The 20459-nt window shown below is 51.8% G+C and overlaps 1 protein-coding gene across 8 annotated transcripts in view; it reads right to left on the bottom strand.

Annotated features, from left to right (window-relative positions):
- The window catches only part of FOXN3 (forkhead box N3), a 437882-nt gene that overhangs the window by 23413 nt on the left and 394010 nt on the right, over window positions 1–20459 (bottom strand). For 7 of the 8 annotated variants that reach the window (XM_006061481.4, XM_006061480.4, XM_006061479.4 and 4 more), the window contains 2 exons: window positions 12991–13056; window positions 2238–2343 (listed from right to left, as the gene is read on the bottom strand). In XM_006061481.4, the coding sequence (XP_006061543.1) occupies window positions 2238–2343; window positions 12991–13056 (172 nt within the window). The remainder of the gene's footprint in view (window positions 1–2237; window positions 2344–12990; window positions 13057–20459) is intronic. The other variant, XM_044924642.2, reaches the window with a different exon arrangement.

The following is a 20459-nucleotide window of genomic DNA, read 5'->3' as shown; positions in this document are numbered from 1 at the left end:
AAGAACCTTTCCACACTTTTGGAAAGTATCGCCATGTCTGCTTAGCAGAAATGATAACTGGCTTTACCATACAAATACTATTCTAATTCCTACCCACTTCCCTCCTTAGTAGGTTCCAAATACTAGCATCTGCCCTGAAGATATGACTGCAAGGAAATCCAATCAGTCCATCCTAAAAGAAATCAACCCTGACTATTCATGGCTTCCCTTGTAGCTCAGTCAGTACAGAATCTGTCTGCAATGCAGGAGACCTGGGTTTGATCTCTGGGTTGGGAAGATCCCCTGGAGAAGGAAATGGCAACCCACTCCAGTATCCTTGCCTGGAAAGTCTGATGGACAGAGGAGCTTGGTGGGCTGCAGTCCATGGGGTCACAAAGAGTCGGGCACGATTGAGTGACTAACACTTACTTACTTACTTACTTATTCATTGGAAGGACTGATGCTGAATCTGAAGCTCCAATACCTTGGCCACCTGATGTGAAGGACTGAGTCACTGGAAAAGACCCTGATGCTGGGAAAGACTGAAGGCGGGAATAGAAGGGGATGACAGAGGATGAGATGGCTAGATGGCATCACCAACTCGATGGACATGAATCTCAGTGAACTCTGGGAGTTGGTGATGGACAGGGAGGCCTGGCGTGCTGTAGTCCATGGGGTTGCAAAGAGTCGAACATGACTTAGCGCCTGAACAACAACTCTGGCAAAAGCAGCTGGTTTGCTGGGAGGGTTAAAAGACACAAGTGAGGGATTTCCCTGGCGTCCAGGGGTTAAGATTCGCTCTTCCAACGCAGGGGAACTGCCCTGGATCCCTGGTCAGAGAACTAAGATCCTGCACACGCAGCCAAAAGATAAAATAGACAACAAAACCACGAGTGAGAGAAGAATCTCCACGTGGTTGATGCCCATCACAGAGCCTGAGCGGGCAGTTCCCTCAAGCCCCAGTTAACAGACTTCCGGGGATGGTTTTCTTTGGGACATTAAACACTATGAAAGCGAAATGGCCTTTAGGTGTGAACGTGATCCAGAAGTGCTGCAAAGAAGCTGGGATGCAGTGTTGTGAAGGGACGCAGCCCAGCATGGCAGGTCTCTTGTGAGCAAGCAATCGGGGCCCAACACTGAGCATGTGACGAGGCCTCAGCCAAGTGAGCGGGACCCAGCCCTTGTCCTCAGCAAGCAAACCTGAGGACAGAGGGGGACGCACACAGCGCCACCCACCAAAGGGCCACGCCCAAAGCAAGGGGTTACGCTGCCAAGAAAAGAGGACTGCTCTGAGGCTGACTCAGAGGCCTGTTCAGAAAAGCCTGGGGAAGGGATCATTTTTGTGACGGGCTGAGAAGGAGGCGCTGCTCTCCACGTGGAGGCGGAGGGAGATCTACACAGGGGAAACTGCAGGACAAGATGGGCCAACCCTGCATCATCTGGAGAACAAGTCTGGCTGGAGGAGACGGGAGGGCCGGCGGGGCGTCAGGGTGAGACGGCGGGAGTCGACGGGGACGCTTCTGCGAACAGCTGGGGAGGCACATTGTAGGAAACCAGCCTGGTGACGGCTGTCGGGAGGGCGGGGGTGGGCAGGGGGGAGGCACTCCCGCTGGTGCACGAGGCTCCCTCCCGGGCAAGCGATGGGCCCTCCCCTGGGGCTGGCAGAGGAGCTGAGAAGGGTGGAGTAAAGAAACTTCCCAAGGAAGAGTCCATGAGGTTCGGCGGCTGAGCCGATTCTCGGGAGTGAGGGGGGCTGACGCCACCTGGTATTTACAGACCACTCACTGCAGCACTTTTCACACCTGCCTTTTCTGCGTGTTTCATTGCCAGCCTTCCCAGGAGGCAGAGGAGCTTCATGGGTGAGGAAACCAACCCACAGAGGTCAGACATGCCCCCAAAGAGAAAGGACTGGGAAGTGACAGGGCTGGGTCTGGAGGTCGACCAGTTAGCCCAGAATCTAATGACTACCCTGCCCACCATTTCCTTCTGCCAACTTTACCCCACCTTCTCAGAATAGAGCAACTTCACTGCCATTTTGCTTCATCTCATCTGCAAAGAGACCAGGGTAATTTGACAGCCCGAGAAGGAGAAGCTGGCACTTAGATTGGGTCCTCGGGAGCTCCTTTAACGCCTTCAGACACCCAAGCTATTTCCACCCTGACCACGCAGAGGCTGGTCTTCCCCTGCCCCCAGGTGGCCCGTGGGACGCACAGCGCCCTTCCCGCTGCTCGGGGGCTTCGCCCAGCCGGGCCCCTTACCTCACTGCCGCTGTCATCCCAATGGGCGTGCCTGGCAACGGCCGGACCCCGGGGAACAGGCCTCGGCTCAGGACCCGCGTTCCGTTCTGTATCACTCCTGGAGGAACTGGAAAAGCAAAGAGACACCACACGTGAATCCCGCTGTGGAGACTTCTGTTCCGAGTCAGAAATTTTGGATACACCAGAGAAAGAGAGAGGGAGGGAGACAGGGAGAGAAAGAAGAGATACAGGTACAGAGAGCAAGCAGAGAGAGAAACACACACACACACATACGGGGGTGACTGATAGAAAGAGAATATCAAGAGAGCAAGACAGAAAGAGAGAAAGATACCACACCTCAAGAGAGACATTTAGTTAGTCAAGTCAAATCAATAGCTTATGATTGATGCCTTGGTTAAAAAAAAAAAAGTGGGCTGCAAATATTATTTTCCTGCATTTATTACATATAAGCTTTTATCTCTAGGCAGACCCTTCTGATCTCAAGAACCTGACGCCATCTTGAGCAAACAAATCATTTTCCTCACGCTTCTGCGGCCATGGTCAGAACTGGGAATATCTTTCTAAGAGTCCTTAGTCCAGGAAGGGAAAAAAAAAAACAAAAACAAACAAACCAGCCAGAAGAACAGCAGAGCTGATTTTACAAGCTCCTCGGCACCTCAGCGCTCACAACATCTCGTGAGCATCCTCACAACCGTCTTGGCGGGGAGTGCGGGGCTGTCGGAGGCGGGCTCCGTCTCAGAAGCACACCTGCCTCCTGCCCTGGAGCTCCCTCTAAGCAGACGTCCTGGGTGCTCTCTCATCACATGTGGTCTCCTAGACACACTCAGCCCCACGTTACTCCCTGGCCAACCTTCTCGTCAGGGACCATCAGACGCTGCCCGTGCCGTATGTAACTCACAATGGCCTCACACGGATCTGAGTTTTTACAGAACAGGGGGACCAGAAGCAACCCCCGAGAGTCGATCTTTCTTGACCTCCCAAACAGCAGTTTCTTCTGGTTCACGCTAATGTTCTTCCAGCACCATCGACACTCCTCCACGTGTCTGTCTAGGGGGCCAGGCATGCATCCCGTGTGCACACTCTGACAGAGGGCTTATACACCTGGGCTTTAACCTGTTCTTCTGGTGGGACTTTGTGAGAGCTCATGGAATCTACTTTTCCTTCTCCGAACAGTGTTCTCGAAGACCCTTTCCGTCTCTAGCATCCTAGAGTCCCCAGCCTTGGCCCAGACTCATCCAAGGGCAGGGTGGACAGATCGTGCTTTCTCAAACACAGACCTAACCAAAAAGTCTACAAAATCATACCTTTAAAAACGAAAACCACTCTAAATATTAAGTTTTTTAAAAAGTCAATAAATTTTTATATATATATATATTTTTGATGTGGAGTATTTTAAAAGTTTTTGGTTGTTTCAGCTGCCAGACACGAGGGATCTTAGCTCCCAAATAGGGGTCAAACCTGTACCCACTGCATTGGAAGGCAAAGTCTTAAACAGTGGACCACCAAGGAAGTCCCTAGATATTAAATTTTTAAAAGCCGATATTATTTGTGTGGAACAACTACGCTTCCCAAAAGACACGGTACATACTTTTTAACTCCCGTAATTTCAGGTCTCTAAGAGCAGATTTATGTAAATACTCTAAACCTTAAGTCAGGTCTTTCACATTGGACGAATGTCTACTCTAGAACGTGGGATAAAGTTGTGGACTGATTCCCTGGGCAGCTCCTGCTAGTATCTTCCGCCACATCGCATCCAGGTTTGTGTAAGGTCCCTGTTACTGGGCTGTACAAAAGGTGGGACAGGAGACACACGGGCGCCGCTGCCTGGGGTCGGCACTGGCACAGCGGGGGCCCGAGAGGCCCGCCTGCCCCACATTTAATCGCAGGCAGGCCGGGCCAGACCAGGGACTTCCACCCGCCACTCAACAAGCAGCCTGATTGCAGGTGTTAGGTCGTCTGAGGTATGGCACTCACCAAATATCCTCAAAGCATGAAGCCTGTGATGATGCAATATTCAACTAATTATCATGCTGTGCTTACTTAGTGAGTTCTACTTTGGGCACCTCATGCGAAGAGCTGACTCATTGGAAAAGACTCTGATGCTGGGAGGGATTGGGGGCAGGAGGAGAAGAGGACAACAGAGGATGGGATGGCTGGATGGCGTCACTGACTCGATGGACATGAGTCTGGGTGAACTCCGGGAGTTGGTGACGGACAGGGAGGCCTGGCGTGCTGCAATTCATGGGGTCGCAAACAGCGGACATGACTGAGCGACCGAACTGACTGGAACTCTAGCAGAGTGTCCGGAATTTAAATCTACCCAAATTATCGAACAACTTTGTATAAATCTACAAGACAGCGTGGTATACGTGTAAGTGCAGACCTACAGATTCATGGAACAAAAAAGAATCCAAGAAAGAGACTCACGTGTATGTGGTCAACTGATTTTTGACAAATACGCAGACAATGGGGGAAAGAAGGTTAGAACAATGAGATCCACTTGGACAATAATGAACCTTGGTCCTAACCTCATACCAAAAAGGAAAACTAATTAGGAATGCATCATAGAGCTAAATGTAAGGACTAAAGTTACAAAACTTCTGGAAGAAAATACAGGAGGGGAAATACCAGTAATTCCAGAGGACAGACATACGTATAAACCAGGACTCTGGTGTTCCAAGACGGATGCTTCAGGTGGAGGTTATTTTTGGTTTGTCTCTGTGTTTTGGGGATTGTGGGAAAGGGTTTTTCAATCATTTTGCTGGGTGGTATCTCTTCAAAATGGTCAGTATTTAATGCATCAGTCACCAGGGATCTCATCTAGAACATCAAGCAGATCTGACAGAACAGTACTCCCCCAAAACAACTGAAATATTTAAAATCTATACCACAGTTATAATTCAACCAGTAAAAACGAGTACAGTCGCATAACAGGTTGTGCCAATTAATGGATTAAATTACCAAGTACCTGTCTACACATTAGATGAAGAGGACACAGGGTCCCCCAGCTAGATGGGACAGACAGAGAACTGAAGAGACAACGAAAACATACTGTAGCAAGCGCTGGGCCAGCGGGCCCATAGGCGTGAAGGACAGAGACGGCTCACCCCAAACAAAGGCCATCTGGGAGGCCTTCCTGTAGGAAGTGCCGCTGACGTTAGTATTCAAAGGCACACACCAGGCCTGTAAGTGATGAAAAGCATAATGTCCATAAGAACTAAAAACTAATTTTGACAAAGCATATCATCCTAGCAGGAATGACATGCATCTATCTACACCTCATCCCTGGTGGCTCAGATAGTAGAGAATTCGTGGGCAATGCAGGAGACCTGGGTTTGATCCCTGGGTTGGGAAGATTCCCTGGAGAAGAGAATGGCAACCCCCTCCAGTATTCTTGCCTGGAGAATCCCATGGACAGAGGAGCCCAGTGGGCTACAGTCCATGGATGGGGTTGCAAAGAGTCAGACACGACTGAGCAACTAACCCTTTCACTTTCACTATGGATACTGGGAAAACCACGGAAGGGCTGCGAGCAGGGAGGTGGTCTCTAGCCTGGCGGCTGAGAGCCAGACTCTGGTGTCACACGACCCGCCTCTGTGTCCCGTTGGCGTCCTTCACTGCCTGTGTCTCCTGACGAGCTCCTTAAGTAAGAAGAGGACACACGGTACTGACCTCTCAGAGTATTTAGAGGTTTAACTGAATAAAGGCACGGCTGTTCTGAAAACAGATGTGGGTCGTCAATCTCAGTATCACCCATGCGCTCAGCACCCCCAGAGGCGCCCTGGAGCGGCCCGCAAGAACAGATGAGACAAAGCTGGACGGGGTCGGAAGCCCCTGGCCATCGTCCGGGTCACACTCGCAGCCGGAAGAGCAGCCACTGTGCTCACGGCACTTCCGTTCCCCGTGTGCAAATCACTTCAGAGTCACTCCTGTGGCGAAACACCCAGAGTACCTAAAGTCCTGCGACTAAGACTAGGGAGCCCCGGAGACGAAGCAGGAGGACTGAGGCCCGGGCACACGTCCCCTGGCCGGGCACAGCCTAGCAGTCATCTGGCCGTCAGAGGGGACGCAGCCCCACCTGTACCCAGAGCTCTCTGCCCGAGTGGCTGGAGCCTCCGATCACCAGCGGCTCACCCGGTGTGAAGGAGACAGAGGAGGTCAGCGCTCACCAAGCAGCTACTGGACACGGCTCGCTCCACTCCCTGTCTCATTAAGCTCCAGGGAAGAAGCCTCTTGTGTGGTCACGAATACACACTTGGGGCCACATGGCCTCTGTCCAAAGTCTTGCCCCACCACAAGCCCTGTGGCTTTGGGCAAGTGCCTTACCCTTCTGCGCCTCTTGTTTTCTCACCTACAAAGGGGGCATGAAAGTACCTCAGAGCATCGTCTTGAAGACAAAACAAGACAAAGTACACAGCTGCTAGCTGGGCCGCTGGCCCACTCTACAGGCTGTCACCAAGACCGCCGAGGCCATCCTTCCGCCACGCACCTCACCTCACCAGCGCCCTCTCACTCATCATCTCTAAGGCGCAGGATTTAATGGGGTCAGGACGTGTAGAAATTCTTTCAGTCTATTAGGCTTTTCGTAGCTCTCCCTAACTCTGCTTCCCTGGTGGCTCAGCCGGGAAAGAATCCACCTGCAATGCGGGAGACCCCACTTCAATTCCCGGGTTGGGAAGATCTCCTGGAGAAGGGATAGGCTATCCACTCCAGTATTATGGCCTGGAGAATTCCATGGACTGTATAGTCCATGGGGTCGCAAAGAGTCGGATACAACTGAGCGACTCTCACTTCACGAACTGCACTCTCCCACGAAGACATCTTCCTGGTTAATGCACTGTATTCACTTCACAGAGACACTCATGGACGGTTTAACTGCAGCATGAAAAGGCCTTCCCTGAGCTGTTTCCGGAACCTGGCGACCCCGCTGGCGCGCACTCGAGGCTCTCCCTCGGACCCCGGCGCACACTCTCACAGGAGCTGCTGCAGGACGCTGCCCCACCAAGCCCGGCTTCCCAGTGCTCGCCACGGGCAGCTCCTCACCGGGGGCGGACGTGCCCCTCTCTGCCCCCGGCGGCCGGTGACTCTTAACTGCTCCCACCCTTTTCTCCCTTCTGTCTCCCCACCCAGGTGTCTAGAATGTGGCTTCTGAGAGATGAATCCCGGCCAGTCTAACATGGCTGAGCAAGGCATTCCCAAGTCCCCGCGCCGTGACTTTTTGAGTCTGGATCTGGAGACGGGGTCAGTGCCTCTGGCCCTTTGCTTCTCGGCACAGCTCCTTCCTTTCCGTTTCCTCTGTGTTTCCCCCAATGCGTATCAACACACGTAAACCCAGGGCGCCTACCCAATCTGCAGAAATTAAACCTGGATTCCAGCTAGAAAAGAGATGTCATAAGAAACTGGATATTTAAGATCAACCTCAAACTCAGATTTGTGGCTTCTCACTAAATCAACTAAAAAAAAAAAAAAAAAAAAAAAGGCACACCCCACCCCTCCAGCATCATCCTTTTCTGCTACATCATTTAAATATTTAGCTCTTCACATGGAAGTCTGCTCAATACTCTAAGAACCTACATGCAAAAAGAATTTGAAAAAGAACAGGTACATTTGCATGTGCAACTGGGCCACTCTGCTGTGCACCAGAGCCTAGCATTGTGGATCAACTCTCCTGCAACAGAAAATGCTTTTTAAATTGGCTCTTCCAGGAGAGAAGGCGTATGTCTGAGACTCTCAAATCCTGGGACAAGGTGCCAAGGACATCAGCACTTTGTCTTATACAAGGACCCTCAACTTTAATCCATCAAGAAAGCAGCCCTCACACACACACACAGAAAATCAAATCAAGCAGCACCGTTCACTGTAATCCAAATGTGATCACTTTCAGAACCCGAAACAAGCCAAGTGGAAGGCACAAGAGAAACTTTCATCTGCACTCCGCCCGCCCCAGCTTCCTCAGCACCCCTCCCGACGTTCAGTTTCCTTGATTTTCACAGCTTCTAAAATTAACCTCTGAGCTCTGACTGCTGCGTTGGAGAGCAGCCCAGGCTAAGCTAGCAGAGGCCATAAGCTGAGCAGCAGGTGATTCGATAATCCTTCCCTTTCCTAGGACTGGCCCTTCCGCCCACTTCCTTGCAAGGACGCAGGGAGGGCTGGGAGGAGGGAGCCCGCTTCCTGGTGCCGCTACACGCATTCCAGCTCTGGGGGGAGGGGGTGCTGAGGGCCTCCCCCCACCACGACCACTCCCACCCCGACCCCATTCTGGTGTTTTGTTCATTATCTAAGTTTCTCTCTGGGAACATTCCAACCAGGCATGATGTCAGCCTTTGCAGATGAGTGGGCTTCCCTGGTAGCTCAGTGGGTAAAGAATCCACCTGCAATGGAGGAAGGAGACCTTGGTTCGATTCCTGGGTGGGGAAGATTCACTAGAGAAGGGATAGGCTACCCACTCCAGTGTTCTTGGGCTTCCCTGGTGGCTCAGCTGGTAAAGAATCCATCTGTAATGCGGGAGACCTGGGTTCGATCCCTGGGTTGGGAAGATCCCCTGGAGAAGGGAGCGGCTACTCACTCCAGTATTCTGGCCTGGAGAATTCCATGGACTGTATACTTCGTGGGGTCAAAAACAGTCCGACATGACTGAGCAACTTGCACTTCATTTGAAGATGAGTAATGGTGCTTAGACTCCTGACTTAGTAACAGTTCTTCTACTGGGGTCAAAGGTGACTCACAAGGCTCGTCAGAGGAGAACTGTAGAGCAGGTAGTGAAGTAGACGTGTGTGTGTGTGTGTGTGTGTGTGTGCGCGCGCGCACGCGCGTGCGCGCATTCGCAGTGTGTGTGCGGGCTCAGAGCTGACTCTTCGCAACCCAATGGACTGTAGCCCACCAGGCTCCTCTGTCAGCGGAATTTCCCAGGCAAGAATACTGGAGTGGGCTGCTATTTCCCGACCCAGGGCCCAAGCATGAGTCTCTTCTGTCGCCTACACTGGCAGACGGATTCTTTACCACCGCGCCACCTGACAAGACCAACGTGGCCACGCTAGAGCAGGTGAGACGTGGAATTCAGACCGAGCTGTGTTCTAAGCACGCTGGATTTCAAAGACTCAATATGAAAAAGAGGATGTAAAATATTTCATTAATACCGTAAAATAATACTGATTACATTTTGCAGGCCGATTCTCACTGGAGCCACCTAGGAAGCCTTCATTAGAATCGAGAAGCTAGAATTAATCTACAGAGCCATACTTTTTTTTTTTTTTTTGGCAGGGGAGAGGGATGTGGATAGATTTGACCAGAAACACAATCTAAAGCTCAGGAGGCAATGAGGCAGCGGAGTCCTGCCTGGATTTTTCTGGAAGTTGTGTCCTGCAGAGCCCCTGAGACGTGATGGCACACCTCGTGGAAGGCTCCCCACACCGCGACCGGACAGAGCCAGAAAGAGAGAACATTCCCTCTGGTGCTGCGGGGGAGACAACGCTGCAGGCTGAGGTTCTGATGAGCTCGGCGCGCACAGCTGCCCCGCGGGAGCGAAGCGTCAGCGTGCAGGGAGGAGCTGAGGGGCCCCACAGGGAGGCAGCTAAGGGGCACAGGTGCAGTGGGCACCCCCACGGCAGGAGGGGGCCTCCTCCTGACGGGGGTTCTGCCACCTTCTGGAGACGGCTCCTTGCTAGCACCTAACCGACTCCCAGCCTGCGGCCAGTCTGCCCGTAGGAAGGATGAGAGCGCAAGACCTCAGCGGCCTGGGGCCCGGGGTGGCTCCGGAAGGGCGAGGACAAAGGCGAGACCTTAAACCGCCCAGGCCGGCCTCTGCCTGCCACGCACTGCCAGGGGCAGATGGATGGGGTGGGGCCCCGCTCACACGGGGGCGCTGCTCAGCTCGGGCGGTGAACCCGGGAGGCTGTCAACAGCAGCCTGCGAGAATGATGCTCTGGTAACAGACAGGCCATGGGCCCACGCAGGGAGCAGGAAGGCAGGGCCCCAAACCTGGGGGACACATGCGCACACACACCCCAAGGCAGGCTGCCCATTCCCCACCAGCGCCCGGTGTCTGCTACCTTTGAGTCTTTTGGCTAAAGGATCAGTTCAGTTGAGTTCAGTCACTCAGTCATGTCTGACTCCCTGCGACCCTATGAACCACAGCATGCCAGCCCTCCCTGTCCATCACCAACTCCCAGAGTTTACCCAAACTCATGTACATTGAGTCGGTGATGCCATCCAGCCATCTCATCCTGTCGTCCCCTTTTCCTCCCGCCCTGAATCTTTCTCAGCATCAGGGTCTGTTCCAGTGAGTCAGCTCTTCGCATCAGGTGGCCAAAGTGACTAAGGGATCACCTCCCACTGTTTCCAGGCTTTGGCCAAAGCCGGCAGGGTCGGGCACAGTGGCTTCTGTGCTGTATGTCTGGGATGGTCTCCCTTCGGGAGGTGAGGTCCTGCCTCACATTCCAAACAAGAAACGTCAGGTCGGGAGGCAAAGGGAGAGCAAAGCACAGAAGAGCTAACTGCAGAGACTCCTGGTGTTGGGACACAAGCCTCTGACTGCGCTTCTTAGGAGGCTGAGGGGGTGCCTGTGGCCCCCCAAGTGCAGTAACGGACTCTCAACTCCTTCTGACGGCCCTGCTCCAATCTTGGGGGCTTCCCACCCACTGGCTATGCCCTAGCTGGATTTCCAGGGGATCTGATGAGGCTTGGGGTCAGACAGGAAGGTGAATATAAAGCTGATGTGCTACCCTCTGCCCAGTCACTAAACTGACTTCTCTGCTGTCTCCTTCCATGACTTCCGTGGGCTGCCCGGTCCCTTCCTACCAGGACGCTAGAGCCTGCTCCTGGCAGGCTCACCAGGGCTGTGGCTGGGCTTCTCACAGTAGTTAGAGAGAGGTGGGCAAGCCCTACATGATGCCACAGCTTCACAACGTGAATACAGAGCTCTGAAAACTCAGGTTCAACATTTCAACATGTGTAAGACTACGGACACCCTGAAAAAAATTGTTACAATATGTGTTACAGTAAGGGAGAGGGGAGCAGTTCATTTAGCCATGAGAACACTAAAAACAATTAACTTCTTAACTCATCAGGATCAACCTTTTTCCTTTTCTATCTGTGATCTGGAATCTAGCGATAATGGATCTTTATAAAACTGCCCAGGATCTGTTAATGACCAATCCCCTTGCCTTTCCTCGCTTAACTCCTTTATTCCTGTTCATCAAAATAATTTCTTTAAACCAACGATCACCGTGGGCAGTGACTGGTATGAAGGAAGGTACCCAAACCTTATGCAGCTCTGATCAAGTCAGTACGCTTGCCCCGTGATGAATTATCCAACTTGATTTCAGAAAACTGTTTCAGACCGTAACTGGATTACAGTCTGGTCTACTCTCTTCCTGCAAGAGTCATCTGAGAACCGAGTTCTCTTTTTTTTTACTTCCGTGTAACTTCCAACATCCTTTAAAACCCACACTACAGGTTAACTGCCAGTTACAGGACCGCACCGGCTCTGCGTCTGCTTAGCAGTGGTGATTCCGTCTCGGAGGTGTGGGCAGTCTTTATTTCAATGGCCAGCAGGCTGAGCTCAGCAAAGAGAGAATAAGGATTCTTTCCCTTCAGGACCAAGTAACCGCAGCCTTTGGCAGAGAGATGACTGTCCTGAGAACGCCTGGCTGTGTCTCTTGGGTCTTTTAAACCAAGGTACAGGGGCAGAAGGATCGAGCCAATTTCCTAAAGCTGCTGCTAGAACTTGACATCAGACAGCTGGGGAGGGTCTGGGAACAGATGTTCTCCTGTGGGAGATGCCACAAGCTCCTGAAGTGGGGGTCCCTTTGCTGAGCAGGCTGGGCGGTGCTCAGAACGAGGCAGGTGGGCATCGGAGGGGGTTGGTTGCTGCACGCCACGAGTCCATGCACAGCAAGGCGGCGACGCCATTATCCTGCCAACGAGCCGAACGGGCCGCAGGGGCCAAGCTGGCTGTCCGATCAACAGGCTTCCACCGGGAGAGGGATGCGGCCGCTGGGAGGACAGGGGACAGACATCTGCGTTTGGGTCATTGGTCATCACTGGGGGAGGAGACCATTCTAAAAACACGCTAGCTCCAGAGGTGGGGAGAAGATATCGGATGGTGCATGGAAGAGCAGTTCGAGGGAGGAAGCAAAGAGATGTCTTGGGCTTGGCCTTGCTGGAGGGCTGACAGGAGCCCTGCTTGGCGAAAGCAGTCCAGGCCTTCTGTCTGTGTGACCTCGTGCACAGGATGACATGGGGCAGGGGCACCCCGGTGTTGCCCTTTTGAGGCTGTTCCAAGCTCCTGCATACCCACCTTGCTAGGTTTTCCTCTCCTCGTCCTAAGACGGGAGCCTGTTATTCATGAGGTCCCCGAGGGGAGAGGAATGTCCTGCTGAGTCCCGACTGTGAACGGGGCCCCTGCAGCCTCTTCTAGCAGAAACGACAGACTCCCAGGAACAGCTCCTGAAGGAGAAAGGGTCTGTTCTCTGGGACTCATTCCTGGTCCCCTTCCCTGCCCCCGAGTCTCAAGCCCTGAAATTATCTTAACATTCTGTCATCTTGGAAACACACCTATGCATTCATTCACACACGTGCGTGGCTGCGTCTCTCTACGCACATGTGGAATCACGCACTGTGGTAATTCAAAGTGATTCTCTAAGTTGAGGGGGGGGGGTCCTGCTTGGGCATGTTCTTCCTACGGCCTGGTATGTAGAGGAGAAGGTTAGGTTCACAAGCTGCGGTGCTGTAGGCTAGAGAAGCATCTACTCACAACCTGCGTGTATCTCAGGGGGAGTATTCAAAAGCATCATGGCAGTGGCAGCGTCAATGTCAGGATCTGGAAAAATCAACCAATAAACAACATTATTTACAACGGGGCTGGTGTGTGCGTGTGTTCTTCCCCCTGCAAGTTACAGTTCATGAATGCAACAGAGAAAAAAAAAACAAAAATTCAGGAACTTGGGTCTTCCACGGTTGGCCCAGTGGTTGAGGATCCACCTTCCAATGCAGGAGAATGAAGGTTCGATTTCCTGGTTGGGGAACTAAGATTCCACATGCCGTGGGGCAAGTGAGGCTGAGTGCCCACTTGTTACAATGGAAAGAAGTCCTCTCGCCACAATGAAGGACCCGCACACAGCAACGAGGGATCCCGCGGGCTGCACCTAACACCCAACACCGTCAAAAACAAAGAAACACATAAAGAACGCAGAAACTAGAGGAGCATTCCCAAAGGTGACTTTCTTCCCGTTTGGATGTGCAAAGAAGAACGCTGCTCTAAGAAGGAGATTTAAGGGGCACGTTAGCGAGGTTTCCGGACGCAGCGCGGGTTCCTCTGCACGACGCTCATTTTATCGTTTGCGCCGTGTGCTCCTGAGAAGCTGCTGATCTCAGCACCCGCTCAGCCCTTCCCCCTGGGGTGGAGGGGCAGGGGAGTGGGGATGACGACACGAAGTCCAGCCTCGGGAACCTCTAACAAGGCGGGGACGCTCACGGCATCAGAAGAGAAAGCACCAGTCACGCCTACATCTAGGGGGACACAAACGGGACATTCGGTTCTTTCCTTTCGTCAGCAGAACGTAAACCGTGTTTTATGAGGCTCTCACAGCAGTGGTGGAGGTGGTGGAGGCATTAAACACACACACACACACTTCAAATCCATAAAGAGAAAAAAATCACGGTTCTGATGTTGAACATACAACAGTTGTTTCCACATCTATTATTGCTTTTAATATGAGACCAAAAAAAACACCCCACTCATCACTTCATTGCTATCCGTCTTAAGAGGTTTCTGAATCCTTTCTGATCCACCGGTTGACAGATGGCTGCTTATATATAGACAGAAAAATATTATCCTTTTATAACTAAATTCATTCTCCTCTGAGAAACAGCAGCGCTGCTGCTATGGAAATGAAAGTCACCATGGCAACGGTAAACAACCCCCAAGAATGGGCTGAAAGGAGCAGCTGCCCCTGCGCGGCGTCCCAGCTGTGCGGGGTGAAGCTCAGCGGCTCGGCGGGGAGGCCACGCGACAGGCGCCGCCAAGCCCCATGCACGTACAGGGAGTCGACGGCCACAGCCTGTCCCTGGGGACTGCCACCTCCGTGTCCCCCGCACGGCGACAGACGACGGCAGGGGCCCCTCACGTGTCAGTTCTCATACAAATTATATACCCCAAAATTCAATTTACTGCTGATGGCTCCATGGCACTTTATTTGGGGTTTTTATGCTAAAAAATGACTTTTTAACTGTTTTTTTAAAAAAAGTACATTTTTCATAACTTTATAGAAGCAGTTTAATTCCAGGGAAGTAATGTGATGCAGTATAAAGCCCCACAGGCGATTAATAATATGGATGATGCTGGTTCCAAAAGACAATGTCTCAAAAAAGGAAAAAAAAGGAAAGAAACAAAACAGAGGTAGACGAACTAGACTCCACAGCCTTTTCTATTTTACCTGCAGGAGGCCCATTCCTTACACTCCGTAATGGAATGCAAGTTTATTTTGATAAGTACATTTTATGAGAAACAGGTAAATTAATTTATTTGACAACTCCTGGGGTGAAATTCCTCAAACAGTCATCGACTCTCCTTGATCTTAAAATATTAATGCATATATCAGTTGAACGACGAATCAAAAAACTTAAAGCTACACTCATTGCTGCCAGGGTTGCTGCAGCGCCTGCCCTCTCAACTCCCCACCGAGACAAAGGGCTCACAGTGTCGAGGTACTGCTGGGATTCCACAAGCCACGGCGGCAGGCAGCTCCCGGGAGGTCACGGCGGGGGCGGAGCCTTCCTCTTTTTGGAAAAGGCCTTTCCTTTCTCAGGACTGGGGAAATATGCATGTTTCCCCTCACCAAGCAAAAGTTCTTTGCCGTGATCGAGAATGCAAGTGTTGCAGGAAACCCAAGGCTCACCTGCCCGGAGGGGCCCCATCTCCCCCGGCCACTCCCACTTGGAGTTTTCCTGAGTGACCAGGAGGTCCGATGGGGACAGAACAAGATGAAACACAGGTAAGAAGTCTTGAGGCTTCTCCTGCTCGTTCTGTCAGAAAATGAAAGAAAGTAGTTCCATACTCTTCAAAAACACATCTGACCTCAGGAGGAAGGTGTAAGGGACCCCAGATGGAAAGATGTAATGAAGGAAATGCAAAGGGAAGAAAGAGAACCTTAACCGGAGAGAGTATCCGCATCACAGGCTCAGCGGGGCAGCCCCAAGGACAGCACGGCGGGGGAGCTTCAGACCCATACGGCATCCGCCCCCATCTAGGCAAATAAACACACAAGCTACGTAAAAATAAGACACTTTACGACAAGCCCTCCAATCCTGTCTTCTGCCCAGACTCGCCATGCCCAAGGACCCCAGAGATAAAAAGTCCGTTGCTATCTTGGCATTCCTGCTGGTCCAGGCACTTGGGGGTAAGTGTAACACCCAGCCTTCTCACTATTTCATTCATCATCAGCTCCTGAGCCCCACTCTCCATTCTGCACGGGTCAGAGTCCCTGGGAGCCTAAGCCTGAAGAGGCAGCAGAGTGGAATGGAGAGCAGACCTGGAGCACCTCCATCACGACCTCTTGGCAGGCGAATCAGCAAACATGGGAACTGCAAACAGTGTGAGAAAACGATGAGGAAGCTTGTTTGTGCAGGTGTGTGCTCCCTGGCACGAAGGCGCCAGCCCTGCCCCAGCGGATACAGCGAGACTCATCCTGGGGGGACAGTTTGATGAGCATGACAGATTTCATACCACTGCTTGTTGTTCAGTTGCTAAGTCAGGTCTGACTCTTTGCAACCCCATTAACTGCAGCACTCCAGGCTTCCCTGTCCTTCACCATCTCCCAGAGTTTGCTCAAACTCATGTCCATTGAGTTAGTGATGCCACCCAACCATCTCATCCTCTGTCGTCCCCTTCTCCTCCTGCCTTCAATCTTTCCCAGCATCAGGGTCTTTTCCAATGAGTCAGCTCTTCGCATCAGGTGGTCAAAGTACTGGAGTTTCAGCTTCAGCATCAGTCCTTCCAATGAACACCCAGGACTGATCTCCTTTAGGATGGACTGGTTGGATCTCCTTGCAGTCCAGGGACTCTCAAGAGCCTTCTCCAACACCACAGTTCGAAAGCATCAACTCTTCGGTGCTCAGCCTTCTTTATGGTCCAGCTCTCACGTCGAGTGCTACCACCATCATAATCGAGGTAAGGAGTAGAGCTAAGATACACATTTCCTTCACTCCAAAGTCTCCTTTTGCCCCGCTGCTCTGGGCAACTACCGATTTGCTTTCTGTTACTCATCTGTGAAGCAGGGTCAGTAGTTCATTCCTATCACTGTTCTTCTCCACTAGTTCTCCACTGTATAGATACACTAAGGTGTGTTTATCCACCCACCTGTAGATGGACATCTGGGTTGATTCCAGTTTGGGATCTTCCAAAAAAAAAAAGCTACTGTGAATTTCTGAACCAGTCTTTTGAGAAGATACGCTTTCATTCTCTTGGGTAACTGCTGATAAGTGTATGCTCAACTTTACAGGAACATGATTCTCTTTTCCAAAGAGGCTACACCATGTATGAGTTCCAGTGGCTCCACATTTGTGTCAACACTTGAAACTGTCAATAAAACTTGAGCCATTCTAGAAATGTGATGGTATATCCTGGTGGTTTTAACTTGCATTTCCCTACTGACAAACAATGCTGACAGCTTCTCATGTGTTAACAGCCATGGGCATATCTTCTTTTGCGGAAAGCCGGTTCACGTTTGTGCCTGTTTTATAACTGGGTTGCTAAATTTCTTACTATAGAGTTTTAAGCTTTCTTTCAGCATTCTAGATGGAAGTCCTTTGTGAGATACATTTTTCTCAATCCATGGCCTGTCTACTCAGTTTCTTAACAGTGTTTTTTAATAAGTAAAAGTTTGAAATTTTTGTAAAGTCCAATTTATCACTTTCTTTGATAAATTTTTCTCAATGATTTTTGTATCCCAACTAAAAAATCTTTGTCTACCCCCAAAGTTGCACAGAACTGTCTCCTGAGGGGCATCTTTTTAAAATCTGTTAGTATATCAAGTATAAACTTTATCTGGGTTCAATACTCAGATCCAAATAAATGAAAATGGAAGGGATCAACCAGACCTCTTTCTTTATCTGGCAGGCTGATGAAGCACAGACCTCCAGAACCATACGGGTCAGTACAAGAAGGGCCCTCTCTGGCTCCACGTGTGCTGGGAGAACCCCAGGCAACCCGAAAGCGTTAGGCAGCCAGGCTTGTCCGTCAGAAAGTCTCTCGGACCTTCTGCTATACACACGACACGCCTTTATGCTTGTCACAGCCTGACCTCTTGTGTGTGTTCCAGCCTTCAGAGAAGACAATCTCCCATCTCTCCTCTCTACAGAGATGCTGAAAGTGACAGTCTCTCAGTCTTGTCCGACTCCTTGCGACCCCATGGACTATACAGTCCATGGAATTCTCCTGGCCAGAACACTGGAGTGGGTAGCCTGTCCTTTCTCCAGGGGACAACCTGGAGATCGAACCCAACCCAGGGATCGAACCCAGGTCTCCCACATTGCGAGGGGATTCTTTACCAGCTGAGCCACGAGGGAAGCCCAGTATTATTAGAATGTTAAAGTTTTTTCCCTTAAAAAAAAAAAAAAATCAAGAAAGCAATGCACACCCATTGTGGAAAAAAACAGAAACAAAACACTCAGTGGATATGACGCGAAGAGTAAATGCCCTCCTTCCCCGCAGACCCAGTTCCAGAGTTACAGCTTCTCGCCCACCTGTCCAGAAACTGTCTGTACAAACATAGGCATTTACTGAAATACCAGCGCAGACACTCATGCACACATACCTGGTTTTAAAAAATTGGTTCCTATGGAAAATACTTTTCTGGAAAGAACTCTTCCCCCTTATTTTTCAGTTAATGACAGATCTTGGCACACTTTCATATTAGTGTCCATCAGCTGAAGTTTTTATGGGATGACTTTTTCAGGAAGAAAAACAGACCACAGGGCTAGCGGCGACACGGCCTCTCCTTCGGACTGAAGACTCTGGGCAGGCAGACACAAAGCCCTTGTAGCCAGAAACCTGGCCCACACATGGCTTCTCCCCATGGATTCAGAGGCCTGGGCACAGTCCCCCAGCTCCGCCCTGCGGAGCAGCGAGGCTCCCGTCTCTCCCTCCCCAGCCCATCACAGCCTTTGCGTCCCAGCCTCTCTGAGGGGCTTGCGGCCCCCTCGGTAACACGCTCGTTCTCACGAGCACACTTTGGGGAGGCTTCCCAGAGCCCGCCTGCCAATGCAGGAGACAGAGGAGTCGAGGGTTGGACCCCTGGGTGGGAAGACCCCCTAGAGGAGGGCATGGCAACCCACCCCGGTATTCCTGCCGGGAGAATCCCACGGACACAGGAGCCTGGTGGGCTACAGTCCCTGGGGTCACGGAGTCAGAAACGACGGAAGCGACTTAGCACAGAAGTCTCTCTGCCGCCCCCGCCCTGCTCAACCTGGCTTACCAGCCTAAGTAAAGAGGAAGATGTTTTTTTTGGCCAGGAACTCTTTTTAGGAATGAAGATCCACTTGGCAGAAGCCAACCTTCTGATGTGTCTGGGGAATGAGGCTGAGGCAGCATGACAGGAGAAGAGAACAGCACCCTCTGTTCTTGGAGGGGACCATGGGGGTACTGAGCTCAGCATCCTGACTGGAGGCCGTATCATTTACCACTAGGTTGGCTCAGTCAGACACCAAGTATGCCATCATGGACGCTTAATGCCCATCTTCAAAACCAAGCCGATCTCTAATCCCACATTTAAAAAAAAAACTCGCTTCTCAGGCTTCAGTAACAAATGTTACTTCTCTGCTGGCCCGGTTCCCAGCGGCCCATTTCAATTTTCATCTTTAATACAGCTGTCTTATCACATTGCCTCCTCTCTGCGCTGAGACTGAAAAATGGTCACACATTTTAAAGATATTTTCGAACTCTCTTTCTCCTGAAGGTATAGACACGATTATATTACCCTACAGTGAAATAGGAGGTAATGAGGTTTCCAGAACCAACTGTTCAGCTGCTTGGATTAAAAAAAAAAAAAAAAAAAGACTGTGGTTTATATTACCAAACTGTGGAAATGGTTTCTTCTGGGTACGGGGAGGAGACTGCACCACACAGCCTGTGGGATCTTAGCCCCCCATCAGAGATGCGAGCCCTGCCCGCGGCAGTGCAGATGCAGAGCGTTAACCACTGGACCGCCAGGGAGGGCCCCCAGCTCATCGTTTTAATTAAATAAACATTTTTTTATCATTTGTCAATTTTGTGGGATTTTAGCTCCCTGACGGGGGACTGAACGCACGCCTTCCGCACCGGCAGCACAGACTCTCAGCCACTGGACCGCCAGGGAGGTCCCGAGGAGGCTGTTTCTCTGTGACTGTGATGGAGAGCACGAGGCGAGGCTTGAGGAGGCTCGGTGTTGACTCCGGCGGCTGTAGCTGATGAACAAGTGACTTCAGTTTTGCTGGATCTGAGCGGGTTCCTTTTCCTAGGCTGCTGGGGGGCCGCAGACCTGCGATACTCTGGTTTTAAACCGCATTGCACCGAGCGCCTGGCTCCGCCCACGACGCTCCCCGACTTCCGCTTTCCAGCTCACGGCTGCCAGAAACGTGCTCCACGGAGAACCTACCCAAGGGGCATCTGCTGCAAGGCCTGCGGGGGCAGCTAGCGAGCAGGCTCTGACCCGTGCCGCCCTGGGGCCGCTGGGCCTGCTGGCCGTGAGTAGAGGGGCATGGGCGGTTTGTGGGAGGGGCTGCTGATGCTGGCAGCGGGGTGGGGGACGGGGGGCGGTGCACAGGCCGAAGCCTTCCAGACTCCAGACTTCCTTACTTTGGAAACCTCCTGTTTGGTCTTGCCTTCCTCCAGAGCAAAAGCCCACCACCCAGCGGAAACCGGGAAGCCAGCTCTGAGTGGGGATGGCTTCCAGGGGCAGAAATGGGAACGGGGGCTCCCACGAGAGCCCCGGAACCAGACGACCTGGCTACACACACGTCTCGGAGGAAGGGCGCACCAAGTCCAAAGGCTGGAGACAGGCTCAGGCTGGGGGTCCCCGATGTGGGGGCTCAAGGCCCGCTGGGACGCCGGGGGCACCGTGGGCCTGGACGCATACCTGGGGCAGGGCTGTTAGCATTCCTGGGTGATACTCACCCTCACACATCTGAGAGGCTAACCCTCCGGGCATCCATCTAGGTGGTTAGGGGGCTCCAGGGCACCTACCTGGT

The sequence above is a fragment of the Bubalus bubalis genome, chromosome 11, assembly GCF_019923935.1.
Source record: "Bubalus bubalis isolate 160015118507 breed Murrah chromosome 11, NDDB_SH_1, whole genome shotgun sequence".
NCBI classification, from domain to species: Eukaryota; Metazoa; Chordata; class Mammalia; order Artiodactyla; family Bovidae; genus Bubalus; species Bubalus bubalis.
Note: the sequence above shows the minus strand (reverse complement) of the source record. Positions and strands in the feature narration are given on the sequence as shown.